We start from the raw sequence: 20994 nt of genomic DNA, 5'->3' as shown, positions 1-20994 counted from the left end.
CTGCCCTTTGGTCTCACCACAACCCGCAGGGTGTTTGCCAAGTGTGTGACAGTGGTCACGGCTCACCTGAGGTGTCTAGGATTCCAGGTGTTTCCATATCTAGACAACCTCACTGCTACCACAGAGCATCAACTAATCAAAGCCCGGGACTACACAATACAAAATTGTTCCCAGTTAGGCATCACCATAAACTACGAAAAGTCTGCCTTGTTGCCTTGTCAGCCCCTTACCGTTGTAGGGGCAGACTTGGATACAAGACGCATGATAGCAAAACTGCCTCAAGTCAGGGTGTCAACCATTCATCAGCAAGTTTCATTTCTTATAAAGAAGATGAGAGTTCAGGCAAGACAAGTTTTACAAGTACTGGGCTCAATGGCTGCAGCAGTTACACTAGTTCCTTTAGCACACTTCCACATGTGGATTCTACAGTGTCTTCTTTTCGCTCAGTGGTCTTTCCAGAATTTGCCAATGTCACACATGGTTTGATCATGGAATCTTGCAAAAAGGATCTACTATGGTGGCTTGTCTCCCCCCGATGACTCTGGGCAGACCCTTTCTAGACCCCCATCCTGTAGCCACATTGACCACGGATGCTTCCCAGATAGGTTGGGGGGGCATTATCGGGGACAGACTGTCCAAGGAACGTGGCAACCTCACGACTACCATTTGCACATCAGTGTTCTAGAGAGGAGAGTGGTGCTTCTGGCGTTGCAAGCACTTTAAAGACTCTTGACCTACCGGGACCATTGCAATCCAGACAGACAATATGTCAGTGGTATGGTACTTCAGCAAGCAGGGCAGAACCAGATCTTACCCCTTGTGTCGGGAGGCGCTTTGAGTATGGCAGTGGGCGATATCTTCCCAACGTTCTCTGAGACGCACATTCCCGGAAAATCCAATGTGATAGCGGACAGGCTCAACAGGGCTATCCTCATGAATGGTCCCTGAAGCAAGAAGTTACAGACTTGATTTTCCGCAAATTGGGCCAGCCATGCTGTGATCTTTTTGCCACTCCCCTAAACAACAAATGCAGCAGCTACTTCGTCCTAGTTCCCCCTCCGGGACAGTCACCCAGGGATGCAGTTGTTCACGATCGGCCTCCGGGACTACTATATGCCTTTCCCTCTCATTCTAAAGGTACTTCAGAAAGCAAAATTGTTGGGTCGCAAACTCATCCTCATTGCCCCCTACTGGCCGCATCAGATATGGTTTCCGTTTCTTCGCCATCATCTTAAACTCCCTTTGAACTAGCAGCATCTTGCCCCCTGAAGTTTCTATCTTGGAAAACCCTCTTGTTGGTTGCTATAACCTCGGCTAGACGGGTTTCTGAATTACATGCTTTGTCTATTCGCCTGCGGTATCTCATTTTTCACAAAGATAGTCTGTCTAAGGACCAATCCTTCTTTCTTGCCAAAGGTTTGTTCAGAATATAACTTAAATCAGTATATTGAGCTTCCTGTGTTCTTCCCCAATTACAGCAACAATGCAAAGTATAGATTACACCAGTTGGATATTCATAGACAATTACATTTTTATTTACACAGGACCAAAGACCTCAGAAAATCAGACCAATTGTTTATATCCTTTGCTGACAATAAACAAAGTTATCCAGTTTCAAAAGTGACCTTATCAAAATGGGTGTCAACACAATAAGTTATTCATATGATTTGTGTAAAAAGATGCTTCCAGGAAGGGCCCAGAGGACATTTAACCAGGGCCTTAGCCACCTCTGTTGCCTTCCAAGCTAAATTGCCTTTAGATTCAATCTATGCTGCAGCAACATGGGCAAATCCTTATACCTTTATCTCTCATTACAAAGTGGATGTGGTCTCCAGGAATAGGGCATCCTTTGGTTCCACAGTCCTGAAGAGTTTGTTCCAGTGAGTCACCCAAGAATCAGGTGCTGGGGATGCAGTCCCAACCAGCAAGAATGAAGGCGAGATGGGACAACATATAACATAGACTTTATGTACCTACCATAATGTTCCATGCTTGTTGTCCATCTCGCCTTCCTCCTTGCGTCCCCCCGCCTTCCCCCTTCCTGGAGGTTCGAGAGGAGTTCTTTATTGGTTACACTGGCTGAGTTTCCTGCTGACATACCAGGTTAGTTAACCATGCATTGTCTTTTCCTTTTTCCTTCCTAGCTTGATGTATAGGAGCTTAGTAAAAATTGTTTTTTACTATGCATGTCTAGTGTGGGCTATTACAAATGAGATTTGGGTAGCTGCCGCTAGGCATGTTGGGATAAAGGGGTAGCCTCGAGCCAGTAAAAGCTCTCAAGCTATAGTAAATCGGCCGAGTTGGAACCGAGGATTGGTTCCGAACCCAATGAGCAAGAAGGAAGGCGAGATGAAGGACAACAAACATGAAACGTTATGATAGGTACATAACTTCTTTTTTAGCTGCCACCATCTTTGGAATAAAAGAACTGATTCACCTTTTATCCATTTCTGTATCCTTACTCACTGATGTATTTCAAATATATATGCAAGTTAATAAAAGTATTTGGGTGTATTCGGAGTCATTACTTTTTTGTATTTTTCTCATTTAATTTAAACTTATCTGTTTTATTTATTCTGTTTTATGCATGGATTTTTCATTTCCAGCAAGTGCAGATTTATGCAGTTTTCTTGCATGTCATTTTTTCTTATATGTTTTTACATAAATGAGCTTCTTTTAACTTGATTGCTGCAGATTTGGCATATGATTTTGCTTGTAAATTTTTATGAAAGCTGCTTTCTATTTGTTGTTGGTATGATGGTCTTGTTTTGAAGGTGCAAAAGTCATGAACACTTAAAATTTATAATAAAAAGGTTAGTCCTATAACTAGGTCATTTGTGACCTTGCTTATACTTTTATTTTTCCAAAATAAATAAATTGTATATGCAGTGCATAGTGTATATTTTATGAGAAATTGTTTAACAGTATACCCACAGTACAAGTATAACAGTATAACCACACCACACTACAAGTAAGTTGAATGTAAGGGCCTAAAACCTGCAGTCAGCATTTTAATTTTACTTAATTTTAGCAGGAAAGACAGACCAACAGTATACAATTTTGAGGTTTTTATCAGGGTTACTTGTTGAAATGTCAGACAAATAAGTAAAACTTAATCTATGTTTGAAAGTTAGAAAGCCATAAAGGTACAAGGTATAGCTGTAAAAATTGGGGTCAGAGAGAGAAATATATGAATCGGGTTACTTTAGTTACAGGGGGAAAAGGCAAAAAATAGAGCAGAGAGAGTCCTATGACTGACCAAAATGGTGACTTGCTTTGTTACACAGCACAGTAAAAGAGAGTTTAACAAATATTTGTTATGCTTGTAATCTACACTGTTTAATTGTTGGGAGAGAAAACAGACTGTGGTGGCCAATTGCAATCCCATAGATACCGTTTTGCAGGAGCTGCAGTACGCTAGTGTGGGTAAATGTAGAGTTTAACTAGAAAAAGAGAAAAAACAGGGATTCTAGGGTAAACATTAAGGGAACAACAGGCAGTTATTTTACAATAGTACAATCAGAGAGGTTTCAGGGGGGTAAAAGTAGTACACTTCAGACTGGACTAGGGTTTATGGCTAAGAAAACTTAGTAGAGAACATAACACTTGCCAGATTTTACAGATATACCAGAAAAAATAATCATTCATCATTGTACAAATGAAAATAGTCAGGAAAAGCAGTTCCAGTATAGCTAATACAAGTTATTCAGGTTGTAAATGCACTTATTTAATGTGTGTGAGCACTCTAAACATTAAAAACATATGCAGCAAGTAGTTGCTCTGATGATTATACACTTTCTCTAGGTGCAGGTTCAGTTTCGAACACAAATATTAGGACAGAGTTCAGCAAAGTCACTAGCTACTTAATATTCTGCAACAAAATAGAGCAGTCAGTGCAGTATCACAGCCTAGAAATAGGTCATACAGTTGCACACAAAAACACTAAACAATCCATATATAGGGTTGCACCTTTTCACATGCCCAAAGTGGGACATTTTTGGTACAAACATCAGATTTAGCAGGCCGAAACATACCCACGGCCAGTACAAAGGACAGAACTTCACTTTTTTGCCTAAATAAAAGCTTATTCTTGTAGCATTTTAGTTGCTTATTCTGTTTCTTAAGTTCATAAGTAGGTACTAGGCTATCGGCCCTAGGGCCCATACAAGCATAGCCAAAAAGGTACCCTGGCTTTCGCCAACCAGCAAAATTATTTTCTGTGCCCCTGTCGAGCAGAGCCCCAGAGGTGATCCCCGGGGTGAATTTCCTATTTCCCATCCAATCATCAAAATTTTTCTTGAGTGCTAATGAGGAGCTTTGTTTGATATAGATAGGTAATTTGTTCCAGAGTATGGGAAGTCTATGGGACAAGAATCTATCCCTCCAGCATGTCCTGTTTATTGTGGTGACAAGGTTTAGGTCCCTAGAGCGTGTAGCTTGGAGGGATTGTGATTAAGTGGAGCATGTCCAGCAGCTCTGGGTTTGACATAGCTTTGTATGTTACAGAGATTGCCTCTAAGTAGGTGATATGCGACGGAGTAAATCTCAAGTTTTTTGAGATGGTCTGTGTAGGGCATCTGTTTGGGTCCAGTAATCCTCTTTGTGAGGTATTTCTGTGGCCTTTCCAGTTGTAGATGTCTTGTGAGGTACATACCAAAAGGGGCTTTGTACTCTATAATGCGTCTGAGTGACAGGTAGACGGGAACAGTGGCCACTCTTTTCCTGGATGAGAAACCTTTTGTGGTGAGGTGTGCCATGTAGAAGGGTTTCCTGACTATTGTGACAATGTGATTATCAAAGGAGAGACTACTGTCCACCTGGGTCCCAAGGTCTCTTATCACACTTTCAGTGTTAAGTAGACTGCCATCTATGTGGTAGTTCATGGGTACAGAGTTTTTGCCAAAGGGGATGACAGTGCGCTTTTTGGCATTGAGCTTGAGGCCATGGCTTTGACACCAGGCATCTGTCTTAGTGAGGCCCTTTTGTAGGATGTCCACATCGTTAGGAGTTTAAATTATGGCTCCTAGTTTGCAGTCATCTGCGAACTTCGTTAGCCAAAGACCTTCTGTGTTAGCCTGTACGTCAGAAAAGTAGATACCAAACAGGAGAGGACCCAGGACTAAACCCTGTGGTACTCCACTTGTCACTGGTCTGAAGTCGGATTTGGAGTCTGCTACTTTCATAGTATGGGTTCTGTCAGTGAGCCAGCTGGCACCCCATCTTGTGACATAGGGATTTATAGTGAGTTTATCTGTAATTCCAGAGTGGAGGATGGTGTCAAAAGCTTTTCCGAGATCTAGATAGGCTGTGTGAACCACCTTACCCTCGTCTATGGCTTTGGTGACTGCTTCAGGTTTAGGAGACATGATCTGCCATTTACAAACCCGAACTGGGCTGGGTCCAGAGTTTGGAGATTACCAATGTCTTTATAAGTTCCATGATGATACGTTCCATGGCCTTGCAGACCATGCTCGTTAGGCTAATGGGGCAGTAGATCCCGGGGTCTGTGGTGGCTCCCCCTTTGTGGAGTGGGATAACCATTGCTGTGTGCCATTCAGTGGGCACAAAGCCTGAAGTGAGGCTATGTTTGAACATGGTGCTTAGGTGGGGTGCCGGTTCATTCTGTAGTTCATGTAGAACGCAGCCTTGGGTGTTGTCAGGTCCCATGGATGCTGTGTTATTGGCTTTGGAGAGTGTGGTTTTTACCTATGCAGCCGTGATTACAGGAACTTTGCATTGTTCTGGTATAGAGATGGGCTCTTTAGGGGGTGAGGGGGGGGGGGGTAAAGTTAGCACTGAACCTATCTGCCAGGATGTTGGCAATGTCAGTTGGTTCTGTATATTTAGTGCCATTGCGCTGTAACTCAGAGCAGATCTGAGTGTTGCCATTGAGATTCTTGACATAGCTATAGAATGCTTTGTGGTTGTCTTTAGAATCAGTAGCGATTTTGTTTTCATAACTAGCTTTGGAGGATTTTATGAGGGATCTCAGCTTCATACTGAGGCTGACCAGGGTGTTCTTCCAGTCATGGGATTCTTCTGTCATGGGATTTTACTGTTTTGTGCAACAGTTTCTTTCTTCTGTTGTAGAGTTTGTTTATGGCAGGGGACCACCAGATTTGCTTCCTTTTTTTTGGAGGATAGCATCTTGGTTCTGTTAGGGATAGCACGATCCATGCCCTCATCTAAGCGCTTATAAAGTGCATTTGTGTAGGATTCAGCAGTAGTACCTCTATTGTCCGTCTGCATGGGTGTTGTGAAGTTTGCCACTTCTGTCTTAATATGAGTGAAGTTGGCTTTGGAGAAATGTTTTACAGTGGTTTCCCTAATGGGGGTGGGGGTGGGATGTGAATGTCTAGGCTGATTAGCTTGTGGTCGGATCTGACCAATGAAGAATTGACCTCTGTGGAACACCGGTCGCCCATGTTGGTAATGGCTAGGTCTAGGATATTGCTGCCCCGGTGGGGGTGTGGATAAGCTGATCCAAGGCGTTGGAATTTATGAATTCCAGAAAACGTTGAGCAAAAGAGTTGGCACATGAGTAGTTTTCCCAGTTAATGGTGGGGTAGTTGAAATCGCCCATTATTAGGGTGTTGGCTTTTACCCTAATATTTTCCATGTATCAAATGAGGAGTGGGAATCCTGGGGCATGGTGGGGGATCTGTAGCAAGCTACAGTTTGGATTGCGGTCTTGCCCAGAGTTATTTGCGCTTGGATAATCTCGGATGCATTATGCTGAGCAACTAGCCTGGAGGTTTGGATATTCTTAATAAATATGGACACGCCAAGTCAAGCCTTCTTTATACACTGACAATATAGCCTTCGGTACCATGGATGTGATTGACCTTTTTGGGTGTATTCCCCATGATTTGGGATTACACTGGTTTGAAGAAAAGTTAGTTGCAAGCAAAAAGTTGACACACACGGATTTTAGGAACACCTTAACTTTGATGGAAGTAGTATTAAAAAATAATTATATCTACTTCCAAGGTGAATATTTTACAAGAAAAAGGTGTTGCAATGGGGGCACACTGCGCCCCAGCCTGTGCCAACATCATTATGGCATATTGGGAAGAAAAATTTCTTCTCAATTCCCCCTTTCTGAATGAATGGGTTTTATACACAAGGTTTTTAGACTACTTGTGTTTTTTCTGGAAAGGCAATTATGAAGAATTCACCAATCTTTTGACTTATGTCAATAGTACTTCCAGTTTTCTAAAGTTCACTAGCAACTTTGATCCTCAAGAATTGAGATATCTGGATGTTTGTATTGGCAAAAATAAAGGAAGTTTTACATCATGCATTTTCAGAAAGGAAACCTTCTCCAATTCTTACTTGCACTACACCAGTTGCCACCCCCCTCATCAAAAGAAGGGGGTTGTGAAAGGGCAACTGGTGCGGTTGAGTAGAATGACCTCTGATAACAAGGTATTTTTAGAAGTCAATTTTCTAAGGAATTTATTTACCAGGAGAGGTTATCCTTTAGAATTATTCAACAAGGTGTTTGAAGAAGTAAACACGAAAAGAGTGTTTTGGGTATGGATGAAAACTTGTTGTCAAATCAACAGCAGAAACAGAAGTGTGTAGAAAATAAGACAGGACTTATCACCACTTTCAGTGAACAATCAGCATTTGTAAGAAATATTTTTTCCAGGGAATGGAATAGTTTTTCTAAAATTTCGGACTTGGAACATATATTTGATAATCAACTAACCCATATTTATCGTAAAGGAAAAAGTATCAAAAACATTTTGGAAAGTGGCTTTAATGCTAACTCTACAAACAAAAGCAACAAACCAAAGAAAGGGTTATATAAATGTGGAAAATGTAGTTACTGCACACACTTAATTTGTGGTGACACTATGTATTTACAAGCGAGATGTAAGACCTTACATTTAAACACCTTTGATAATTGTGACACTAATGTAATCATTTATATTGCTACTTGTAAAAAATGTCCTTCTTTTTATGTAGGAAAGAGTGAAAGAAGGCTCAGGCAAAGAATATATGAGCACTTATATGATGTCAAAGTAAAAAATGAGAAAAATGCACTTAGTAAGCATTCATTAAAATGTGGAACTCCGGGTTATCAATTTTTTATTTTGGAGGTTGTTCCCACCAATCCTAGGGGTGGTATGTGGGAAACACTCATTGAATATAAGGAATTGTACTGGCAACTCCTTTTAGATGCAAATCGGAATTTTGGGCTTAATGACATGGTGTCATTAGCCCCAGTATTGAAACTAAGGGCTGCAAAGCTTTAATTTTATTTGATGTTTAATGTTTTTTACTTAAGAGTGAATCCCTAAAGTACTCTGTATACCCATTCACTTTTATAGAAAAAGCTTTCATGTATTTTTAGATGTTGTTTCGAATTAAAACCACATGATGGTGCTATACTCTAATTTACTATAAGAAATGCAGCATCTTGATTTTAAAAGTTTTTAAAAGATTTTAAAATATTTATTTAACAACTGTTACTGGATTATTGAAGTTAACATTAAATTTTAAATGGTTAGCATTTTTTTAACTTCAGTACTTGTATGTTTTTAACAATGGAACCTTTATGTATTCACATGCATTAACCACCATTTAAATAACTTAGAAGATCATTGGTCAATTGGGCGCTGACAGACTTTGAATGTTATATAAAAGCACATATATTTTATATGGTTGACATTGCTGAAGAAGTTGGCGACGAAAACGTTTTATCTGAATACGTTATATCAGTGTTTTTACCAGTGTTTTCAGTTGGCGTGTTGGTGTGTTACATTTTACCTTGGCGCTTTGAGAATAAAGCATTTTCAACTACTTCCAGGATCAGGATTCATTTGTGCTTGGTACAGTGGTGGTGTTTTTACGTTTACTGGTGTTGTGAAGTTTGCCACTTCTGTCTTAATATGAGTGAAGTTGGCTTTGGAGAAATGTTTTACAGTGGTTTCCCTAATGGGGGTGGGGGTGGGATGTGAATGTCTAGGCTGATTAGCTTGTGGTCGGATCTGACCAATGAAGAATTGACCTCTGTGGAACACCGGTCGCCCATGTTGGTAATGGCTAGGTCTAGGATATTGCTGCCCCCGGTGGGGGTGTGGATAAGCTGATCCAAGGCGTTGGAATTTATGAATTCCAGAAAACGTTGAGCAAAAGAGTTGGCACATGAGTAGTTTTCCCAGTTAATGGTGGGGTAGTTGAAATCGCCCATTATTAGGGTGTTGGCTTTTACCCTAATATTTTCCAGTGTATCAAATGAGGAGTGGGAATCCTGGGGCATGGTGGGGATCTGTAGCAAGCTACAGTTTGGATTGCGGTCTTGCCCAGAGTTATTTGCACTTGGATAATCTCGGATGCATTATGCTGAGCAACTAGCCTGGAGGTTTGGATATTCTTAATAAATATGGAGACGCCTCCACCTTTACTGTTTCAGTCCAGGTTAGGTGGCCAAAAGGTGTGGTATGAATTATAGCCTGGTAATGCAGAGGTGCTCTCTGGAGCCTTGGACCAGGTCTTTGTTACTACACAGATCTCGATGTTCTCCATTTTAAGGAGTGCCTCGAGTGAATGCATTTTGAGGTTTAGACTACTAGCATTGAGTAGCATTACCCTCAGATTTTGCTTGCTTGTACCTGTTATGGTGGTAAATTTGTCATTTGAACCTTGCCTAAAAAAGGCACAGTATGGGGTGGCAAGAGCCTTAGCCAGTATCTGGAATCCCAAGGGCGACAGGTGCAGGCCATCTCTGGCAAAGCATCGTGGTCTGTCGATCATGTCATCCCAGGCAGATACTGATTCCCCTTAGAATGACACCAGAAGCTTAGCCAATTGTTGAAGTCAGTCATTTTGTCCTTGTACTGTGGTGTCTTTCTGAGTGATGACAAGATGCTACTCAGGGCTGCGGTCATACCTGCATGGGCTACAAGATCGGAGAGCTCCTCCATGTCTCTCTTCATGTAGTCCAGGGAGGTACGTCTCAGGTCATTCACACCAACATGGACAATGACAGTGTCATATTTGTACTTGTTGTAGAGTGACCTGAGTGCGTGTGTTATGTGGCGGATCCTGGCACCCGACAGGCAGCTTGACAGTAGCTTTCTCCTTGTTAAGCCTGGTGAGTGGAACATCAATGTGCCTGACTATAGAGTCACCTATGACTAGAGTATTGGGTATGTTATGCCTTATGGGCTGTGGTTGAGTGGCACACTGAGTTTGTGGGCTATGTGTCATTTGGGTTGTGTTGGGGGGGGGTGGAGGTTGCATGCGTTTCTGCTTTGGAAGTCTTTGTTGCTTGAGCAGATTTTTATTAAGAGACTCCGCAAATGTAGGTGTGTGTTTTGTGTTGCTGTGTGTGTGTTTTGGTGGTGTAGGTTTTGAGGGACAGTGTGATGAATGTGGTGGGGTGCAAGTGTTTACCTTCTCCTCTTGACTGTCTAGTCCAGTCTTGGGTGAAGAGAGCTTTGCTTTCAGTTTGGCTGTATAAGTGCATCTCTCACAGGTTGTAGTGTTGGGTGGTAGCAGGAGAGGGTTGTGTGTGTACATGAGGCAATTGCCGCATTGCCCCAAGATGCCCAGATTCATCAAGATAGACGGGAGAAAACACCAGGAACTGACGCTTAGACATGCCTGGATAGGTGCTTATTTATTAAGTATTAAGAACTGCTTTCCTCTAGACAAGTGGGGAGAGTTGAGTGCTGTAGTAATTTGTAGCTTATTTAGTGCTTAACAATGAGTTCTGAACAAGTGCTGAGCTCAGTGAAACAGATTTGAGTGCTAAAACTAAAAAACTGGCTAGTTCTAAGGGAAAATTTGAAGAGCAGACTTTATGGCACCAGGAATAGTTTAACCCTGGGTAAGCGGGGATGCATAAAGTGTATTTTTATATTATATATATATATATATGTGTATATATATATATATATATATATATATATCCTTTATGGTGCCAGGAATAGTTTAACCCTAGGTAAGCGGCGATGCATAAAGTGTATTTTTATATTTTATATATATATATATATATATATATATATATATATATATATATAAAACAGTAGCAAATGAGCAAACTGATTTAAGCAAATTAACCAATAAAAAGCTAAAAACTGAGCCCCTTTCCAGCAATCTTTGATCAGACAAGTTCTAACTGCACACTCCTGCCACTAGGGCGCAGGGGAACCTTCTCCAAAAAAAGATAGTCACGATTAGTGCTCAGATTATACTAACAAAGCTAGTTTCAGCAGGTCTTAATTTAGTCTATGCTACAACTAGCAAGGCTTACCAATCTCAGAAACAAACAGTTCAAATAAGCAGGCGCAATAAGCCTTTAACCAGAAACTCCCAGCTCAGAAGGGCAGAATCTACCCTCTCTTCCCACAAGAGTGCAGACCGCAAACTTAATGTAAAACTGGTCTGAAGCCCAAGTGCTTCAACCAAAGGCTCAGAGTTGTTGTTGTGTCTTTCGGCTTTTACCAGTTAGGGTCGCCACAGCGGAACTCCGGTCCGCTAATGATTGGTAGTTGATTTTTATGTGCCGAGTTACCAGCCCTGACGCTCAACCTTCAACGAAGGTACGCCCATTCACACATGTCTCCATGCAGAAGACGCTCTAGCTGAGAATCAAACTGGACAGCGTCTTAATGTGAGGTGACAACTCTACCGCAGCAGCACCACCGTGGATAACCAAAGGCTTAGAGTAACAGTTACAATTTAATCAGGCTACTAACAAGCAGTAATAAATGCAGCCGAATAAGTACAATAAAGTAGGAAGAAACACAAATACGGTTAAAGCAGATGAATAAAGTGCAATTTTTTTTTATATAACAATAGAAAATGAGCAAACAAATTACCCAGTTAACCAGTAAAAAAGCTCAGAACTGAGCCCTGTTCCAGCAGTCTTCAATCAGACAAGTTCTAACTGCACACTCATGCCACTTAAGGTGCAGGGGAATCTTCTCCAAATAAACATGGCCTGGATTAGTACTCAGGTTATACAAACAAAGCTAGATTCGGCATGCCTTATTCTAGTCTATGCCACAGCAAACAAGGTGCACCAATTTCAGAAAGAAATAGTTCAAATAAGCGGCCACAATAATCCTTTAACCAGAAATTCCCAGCTCAGAAGGGCAGAATCTAACCTGTCCTCCCACAAGAGTGCAGACCACAAACCTTCTTAATGTAAAATAACTGGCCTGAAGCCCAAGTGCTTAAACGAGAACTAATACACTTTTAGAATAACAGACACTGAGTGAGCCTTCAGTCAGCAATTCCCATTCTTATAATATTTAGGTGTTTCAGATACAGAATAACTGTTCTATGCAAGTATTACATAAAATGTAGGAAATAATTTTGTCCTAAAATTTCAGGACATTTGCCATTTTTACAATTTTTTTGCAGGACACAGCTGCCCAAAGAGGGACTGTCCCTCGCAAAGTGGGACAGGTGGTAACCCTATATGGACCATATAATGAAAAAACTTACACTGAGTCATGCCAGGTCAGCCAACGGGGTAGAGACAGGGAATCCTAAGCACCTAGGTTTGAAACTGGTGCCTGTACTGCTTTAGTCAGTATAAACATGCTAGAGGTAAGAGGGAGTGGGGAAGAGAGAAGGCAGTAGGAGTGGTTAGAGGGAGAATCTTGAATGACTCACCACACCACAAGTAAGTTGAATGCAAGGGCCTAAAACCTGCACTCAGCACTTTAATTTTACTTACTTTTAGCAGGAAAGACAGACCAACAGTATACAATTTAGAGGTTTTTATCAAGGTTACTTGTTCAAATGTCAGACAAATAAGTAAAACTTAATCTATGTCTAAAAGTTAGAAAGACGTAAAGGTACAAGGTATAGCTGTAAAAATTAGGGCTAGAGAGACAAATATATGAATCAGTTTACTTTAGTTAAAGGGGCAAAGAGGCAAAAAATAGAGCAGGAGTCGTCCTATGACTGACCAAAATGGTGACTCGCTTTGTTACACAGCACAGTAAAAAAAGAGTTTAACAATATTTTTTGTTTGTAACCTACACTGTTTAATTGTTGGGAGAGAAAAAGTTGTTAGAGACTGTGGTGGCCAATTGCAATCCCGTATACACAGTTTTGCAGGAGCTGCAGTACCTTAGTGTGGGTAACTGTAGAGTTTGAACTGTGAATTGTGAACTATGAATTTTAAGTTCATTTGGTTAGTTTCTTCCAATTCACTTTTATAATTTCTCATTTGCAGGAGGCATTTGATAACCGAATGAAAAGCTGGCAGCGATGGCAGGATTCACAGGCTACTCTGCAGAAGAAACGAGAGAATGAGGCTAGACTTCTGTGGGCTAACAAACCAGACAAACTACACCAGGCCAAAGAGGAGATATCCGAGGTGAGCTAGAGATAAAGATGGTAATGGCAGCATGAAACCTCTAGGTTATAGTTACCTGTAGGTCAAACTTACCTATAAGTAGACCGAACCCCATTTAAAATGCCTTCCATGACCTTGTTTAATTAAACATGCAGTTCCATTTAAAGTACGTCACCTAGTTTTAAAACTGACGATGACTTTTGTCTGTTACTTGGAAGTTTTTTTTCCCCACACTGGAGTTTACTTACTCTTTTAATAAGTAAATGAATAGTATATAGCTTTAATTTAATTTCATAGTAAAATCAAAAGGCTATTATAGTCCCTTAGATTAGTAATAAAACTGCAATATGTATTGCATAGTCGTAAGAGCCTTTTAGCTTACTAGTCAAGGTCAAAGCAAAAAATAATGGGGATGAAGACCCAAAATAGGAGACAAATTTTTACATATAAAACCAAGACTCCTTCCTCAAGCAAGAAGAAACCAGTCTGGTGGACTCAGGCCATAAGCAAACTTTACAATAAAAGGAGGAGACTTGTACAAAAAAAAGGCCAAATCTCAAGTAGAAAAATCATCCCTGATCAGCATTAGTAAGAAATTGAGGGCCCTCATCATGTCAACTAAAGCTAATTTTGAAAAGAAAGTTGCCAAGGATAACTATAAGGCCTTCTATGGCTACGTCAAAAACCTAAATGTCAACGCCCAGGTCTGTTCTGAGCTAGTACAAAATGGAACGAAATACACTGACCCTTCTGACATTGCCAACATCTTGGCTGACAGGTTCAGCGCAAACTTCTCCACCACCACCCCCCCCTCACCACCTACACGGCCTATTACCATTCTAGGGGATTGTGTAAGTCCAATTATTACCGATATGTTGGTTAACAAGGCTCTATCTAAAGCTAAAAATACTGCCTCCATGGGACCAGATGGTGTCCCAGGCTGTGTCATACGCGAGCTCCAAAAGGAATTAACCCCGCATCTTAATACCCTGTTCAGTCTCAGCCTCTCCACAGGATATGTGGCCATAGAATGGCACACGGCAATGGTGGTCCTGCTACACAAGGGTGGGGCCACAACTGACCCTGGGAACTACCGACCAATAAGCCTGACCAGTCTTATCTGTAAGGCTATGGAGCGAATCATTATGGAACTCATAAATAGAGAGATTGGGAACCTCCAGTCGCTGGACCCCACACAGTTCAGCTTCGTCAAGGGCAGATCATGCCTCCTGAACCTGGTGGATTTCTTTGAGACAGTTAGTCAGGCTATAGATAACGGAAAGGAGGTACACACAGCTTACCTTGACCTTGCTAAAGCATTTGACACCATTCCCCATTCAGGTATTATTGATAAACTCACCAGCCTGGGCAAAAACCCTTATGTCACAAGATGGATCGCAAACTGGCTCTCAGACAGATCCCATAAAGTAAGAGTAGCGGGATCTATGTCTGAATCCAGACCAGTAATGAGTGGTGTGCCTCAGGGCTCTGTCCTGGGGCCCCTCCTGTTTGGCATATACTTCTCAGAAGTACAGGCAAGCATGGAAGGGCTGTGGCTGACTAAGTTTGCGGACGACTGCAAACTGGGTGCTATAATAGAGTCTCCGGCCGACATGGAGATCCTCCAGAAGGGCCTAAATGAGACTGATGCATGGTGTCAAAGCCATGGTCTCAAGCTAAATGCAAAAAAATGCACAGTAATCCCCTTTGGAAAGAACAGAGTACCCGCAAACTACAACATAAGAGGTAATCCCCTGAAATCTGAAGAAGAAATAAGGGATCTAGGGACCCAAGTAGATAGTCAGCTTTCCTTTGATAACCATGTTGCTAAAGTGGTTAGAAAATCCTTCGATGTGACCCATCTGATCACGAAAGGGTTTGCATCAAGATCTAAGGATGTAATGGAGCCCCTCTACTCTTCCCTCATCAGACCCATTATTAAGTACAATGCACCAATTGGAATTTACCTAACTAGACATCTCCAGCAGCTGGAGAGACCACAAAGGTACCTAACCAAGAGGATTACTGGCCTCAAACAGTTGCCCTATGCAGCACGATTGAAAAAGCTAAGACTGTTCTCTGTTGCATACCGCTTTCTCAGAGGCGATCTCTGTCTAACGTACAGAGCCATGTCCAACCCAGAATTGTTGAACATGCTCCATCTTAGCAAAACCAAATCTACTCGAGCTACACGCTCTAGGGATATAAACCTCGACACAGCAATGAATAGAACATGCTGGAGGGATAGATTCCCTTCGCAAAGACTTCCCTTACTATGGAACAGGGTCCCAATCTACATAAGACAGAGCCCCTCACTGTCAGTCTTCAAGAGGAACCTTGTTGAGTAGATGGGTAACAAAGTTCAAACCGGGATCACACCAACAGCACTACTAGATAGGGGCCAAGGGTACTAGCTGCTAGTACAAGGGTCTAGGGAACTACTAAAGGGGTGGTGAATACCGCACAACGTGGCTGGGCTAAATATATGCCTTCGGGCAGATAGCCCAGTACCAACCTATGAACCTATATTGCTATCATGCACTTCAGTGGTTCCCAAACGTTTTCAATTCTCGGCTCCCTGGTTGAATCCAGGTTTTCCCAAGGTGCCCCCCCCCCCCACCCACCCCGGTCGAATTTTAACAAGTGTACTTTGCGAAATAATTTTTTTTTTTAATTAAAAGGGTTAGTTAGGTAAAAATAAATACACGTATTTATCATCACAAAAAATGTAATTGTAATTGAACAAATTAATAACACAGATCACAAAAACATACATTTCAATTCAACTGTCCAGAATTTCGTAAAATGTCCAGATTTTTATATTTGGTCTACTGCAGATCAAATTTATAGTATTCTGGGGTGAGTTTGTCATAATAATTGAGATCTTCACTTCATAGACACGGGGTATGGGGTTGATTATGACCTTCAGGTTATTAATCTTTTGAGCAGATCATTAACAGTCAAGGGTACTTTTCCGTTATCGGGGCAACAGTTTGGTCTGCTAATGTTGCTGCAGATGTGAGACTGAGGTGGGACCTAGTAAAGCCGTGACATATTGCACTGCACTTCATGAACATGGAGAAGTACTGTACAGAAATATTTCAGCTTTGTTTGGCAGCATTGCAACTGTGACCTGTTTTTTTTTGGAAATGCTATAGCTTGTCTACTGTAAGAAGCAGTGAACATGGTTGTATTCACTCTGCTAGTTGGAGAGGTTGAACATAGCTGGTGAGCAGCTTTACAGTAGCATTTCAGGTTCAAAGCAGTCTGTCATTGTCCAGTCCTTTAGTTTCCTTTATGCAGGATTGACAACTGTGGTCAGACACAATTGTAGAAGGACATTTTATATATAACCAAGATGCAGTCCTCAAACTACATTCCTCCAGGTCTGCAGCAGCTTTGTCAGACCAAGCTGTTGCCACGATAAGTCCCCAATCTTCAGAGACATCCCTGATTTTTCTCTCAAATCTAACTCTGTCCTCTCAATCCCTCCCCAAACTGATGACTTTTGGACAAAAGAGGAACGGCGATGCCCCCATATCTCCTGACTGTCCCCAATCTTCAGAGACTATACCTTCCTTAATCATTTACTATTTCATATAACATTTTGGTTTTTCAGATACAAACTAACTGTTTTATGCAACTATTAAAGAAAACTTAGACATTTTTTTGTTATAAAATCTTAGGACATTTGCCATCTTTTAGTTTTTTTTTGCAGGACATAACTACCCAAACAAGGACTGTCCCTCGCAAAGAGGGACAGGTGGTAATCATACAATTACCTTGGTTACATTTTTCAAGCCTGTCATTCAAACTTTCCTTAAAGTGCTATAACACACATGGCCATTAATGAAAATCAAAGGAAGCAAAATAAAATCGATGCTGACAGTGTAAAGTAAGTAGGCAGCACAGTACCTGTTGTAAACTAATGAGAGAAAACCACAGCCAAGAATCCCCTCATAATAGTGATAAGTAGGCAGCACAGGAGTGTTGTAAACTAATGAGAGAAACCACAGCCAAGGATCCCCTCATAATAGGGATTTCTTTCTGTACCCCTAAAATGACATCAGGAAGGCAAAAACATTGACTGTAAAACAAAATCATACTAGCCATGGCAGCCACCTTTCAGGTAATTTTGGGATATAACAAACCGATAAAGTACTGGACAGGGTGGCTAAAACAAATATGCAGAGTAGTAGAAAGTAAATTGGGAGATGAGAAGTTCAGATTCAGATCAGGATGCAGCACAACTGATTCAATGTCTTCAGTGAGACATGAACAGGAAAAGAAGCTAGAGATGAGGAAAGACATCAAATAGGCATTCCTAGACTTGGGGGGGGGGGGGGACATACGACAAAGTGCCAAGAAAGCTGATATGGGCAGTCAAGCAGTGGTTCGAAGTCCGTGAAACGTTGATTGAGTCTTTGTCCATAGCCTTCAATAATTTTATCACACAAGAATGAACAGTGCTCAGATTCACAGAGAGGTAAGCTAAGCATCAGGGCTCAACTCTGAACCTAGTGCTTTTCATACAGATGATGGACTACATTAGCAAACAGGCCAGAGAGGGAACAGATTTACAAAGCTTCTGTATGCAGATAATGTGACATTGCAAGCAGACTCTAAACAAGAACTTCAGCAAATGCCAGGGAAATAAAATGAATAACTGATGGCTCCTGGAATAAAATCAAGTACAGACAAAACAGTTGTCATGTCATCACAAAGGGAAAATCAGAATAAACTGAAAACAGAGACTGGAGGGAAAAATCGTGGAAGAGGTTAACAGATTCAAATATATGGAAGAGGTGGCTTTATAGAATGGAAGCCTAAATGAGGAAGTCTAAAGAATCAGAGGCGCTGCAGCCAACTGACACACGAGTATCGGGAGTAGCATATGACAGAAGAATGGCAAAGAAGCTGAAAATTAAGTTGTACAAAACAGTGATATCAACAGTGCTACTGTATGGTATGGAAACCTGGGTAGTGAAGGCAAAACAGCTGAGGAAGCAAGAGGTGATGGAGAGGTAGTGCCTCAGACAGGGAGGTAGGATGCACAATGTGGGATGGACGAAGAAATGAGAACATTGTTGCTGAAGCAAAATATCTCCAATTACAGGGAAGGTCAGAGAACAGATTATGGTGGTTCAGGCACATGTGCAGGAAAGCAGAGAACAATCCGGTGAAGATGATTGGGAGAGACATGTAGAAGGCAAGATTAATGGACTGCATGAAAGAAGACCTGCAACCATCAGGTATGACCATGGAAGAAGGCAGTAGAGTGGCACTGAATCAAAAAAGATAAAGACGGTTGACACAACACCCCAACCCCAAGTAGAAAATGGGGTTGATGATGATCCCAGCACAAAACATGAAGCATTCTTATTGGTCCCTAAATGTGCAGATGACAGAAAATGTTGAGTGTAACTCCCAAGATAAATAAAGTGACACTAGATATGCTGCCCAGATGTGAGAGGTATGTTACAAACATAACTGCTCACTGCCACCAAGCAATACTCTTGGGTGAACTTGCTTCTATATATGAACTTGTCAAGTGATGTACTTTCTGAGACATAATCAAAACGTGAATAGCTTTATAAAGGAAAAGCAGCAGCACTAATCCGGTCATGTGTAATTAAACTATGTAGAACGATGAGCAGTAAAACGACCTGCCCTATGCGACTACACGCCAGTTTCAGTGGTATACCCCCTGCATACCTAGGCCTGTCACAGCTCAACTAAGGTCACCAAATATGTACAAGATCACTGGAAACAAGACAACATCAGACTTACCCAGGCATGGACTTTGCCCCATCTTGGCTACTGGCCTGGGGACATCTGTCATGAAAAAGATAAGCTATAGTCCAAAGAGGTATCTGAATTTTGTAAGCATGAACTTTGACAGCTTTGCTGCCATTGTAGTCCGGCTGAAGTCATCAACTCTTCTCCCTGAATAGCTAAAAATGATGTGCATACCCTTCACTCTCATCTTCCATTGGGTAAACTAGACACAAAGACTTCTCTGCCTTTCCTCGGTGATTGGATAACATAACTGTCAGCGCCATTTTTGCCCTTGTGAGTAAAGCTGTACAAAAGAAATAACTGGGATACGGTAGTTGAACAGTTTGTTGGTGTTATAAAAACAGGTATTTAGTTGTCACTGTGTAAACTCACCTATTCTTTTCTGTGACTAAGGGATGTCTGTTAGAAATATCATTGCGTGTAACCACATGTGTGTTAGCAAAACCCATGTATAAACCAGCAAAGAAGCTTTTGCTGTTAACAGCAAAACACTCAAAGCAGAAATGGCATCAGATATTGAAACAATACTAATTTCGTGAACTTTGACATACGATTGGGGTCTTTTCCCAGCATGGTATGTTAGAAACCTAACAGACTTAGAGAAATTAAAAACAACAGAAATGTCTTGCTTATTGCCCTTAATCAGAGATCCTTTTAAAATATTAGCACTATTAACTTGAGACATTGGCAAAATAAAAGAATGTTAATATATATTTTATGCATGAGTAACAGTTTTTTTTTTTGCTTTCATTACACCAGTCTTTTGTCATTTATCATCTACAGTTTTGACAACTTTGGGAAGTTTACAGTATGTATTTGTTTGGCTACTGATTGTACAGCAGTTTTTCAGACTACAATACTATGAGTGCTACCTTTTCATTGACATTCATTTCTTTGTAAAGTAGAACAGTGAAGACTAATAAGTGTGTTTCATCTCTGGCTACCACTAAATTCCAGCTATGTGTTTTCATTCACAAACAAAAGCAGACGTAATCTGTGGGCATATGGTTAATTCTAACCCTATGGTTCACAGTCGAATCAATGCTAGTGACCGCCTGTGACTTTGATGATAAACCTGCCCACTCCAGTTCAAGTTTCTCTTCAGCAACTTCTTAACTTCACATTGAAAATAGAGGATATCTGTTCTTATACCACTTGTCTATTAAATTACATAATTGTGAAGCACATTACTATATTGGGAATTTCTGGTGTAGCCTATAACCTTTAGCACAGCCGCAAAATAAACCACAAACTAATAAGCTTAGTAACTAAGCATGTTCTTCGTGTTTCACTGTTGCAGTCATCACGTTTGGGGTATCTGCTTGCAGTAGCCCTCAGTCGACCTGATTATCAAAGTCTTTGGTCCTGCGTCAGTTGTTGTCTCATCTTCCATGATGTCAGGTAGTCAGGGGTATAAAGCATGCAGCTGATGCCATTTTATCAGTCTTTCTTGCCGTGCAGTGCCTGAAGCAGAAGCAGTTCGCAAGTGTCAGTCGGCCGACTCCTGAAAGATTCGTTTTCGAGTTTCAGAACCAAAGCCTTCATCTAAGCTAAGTACCCCATTGGGGAAGCTTTTTCTTGCTCTAAACCGATGTCATTAAAAATCAGTAATTGTATTTCTTGTGGAAAGCAAATACCTCATAAAGATTTTCATTAGTATTGTATTCCTTGCCTAGGCCCCGTCCACGACGTACCTCACTGTCAGTTTTCTGCCTTATTTAAACAACGAACTATTCATAGTCTGTATATTTACACTTCTAAATATTTTGGTACTCGGTTCAATTACCCAGATATGGCTTCGGTAAGCCAACCGACTTCTGACATTCCAAAAAATGCAAAGATAAAGACAGAACACATGGGTCCAA

The 20994-nt window shown here is 41.1% G+C and overlaps 1 protein-coding gene across 1 annotated transcript in view; it reads left to right on the top strand.

The window, feature by feature from the left end:
• Nucleotides 1-20994, top strand: part of LOC122806764 (sorting nexin-1-like) — a 1692021-nt gene that overhangs the window by 1293578 nt on the left and 377449 nt on the right. Inside the window, exon 12 of the mRNA XM_044077461.1 lies at nt 13208-13351. Coding sequence (XP_043933396.1) covers nt 13208-13351 — 144 coding nt within the window. The remainder of the gene's footprint in view (nt 1-13207; nt 13352-20994) is intronic.

This window comes from Protopterus annectens, chromosome 7.part0, assembly GCF_019279795.1.
Source record: "Protopterus annectens isolate FY-2018-M chromosome 7.part0, PAN1.0, whole genome shotgun sequence".
NCBI lineage: Eukaryota > Metazoa > Chordata > Ceratodontiformes > Protopteridae > Protopterus > Protopterus annectens.
This window is presented reverse-complemented; position numbering and strand designations above follow the sequence as displayed.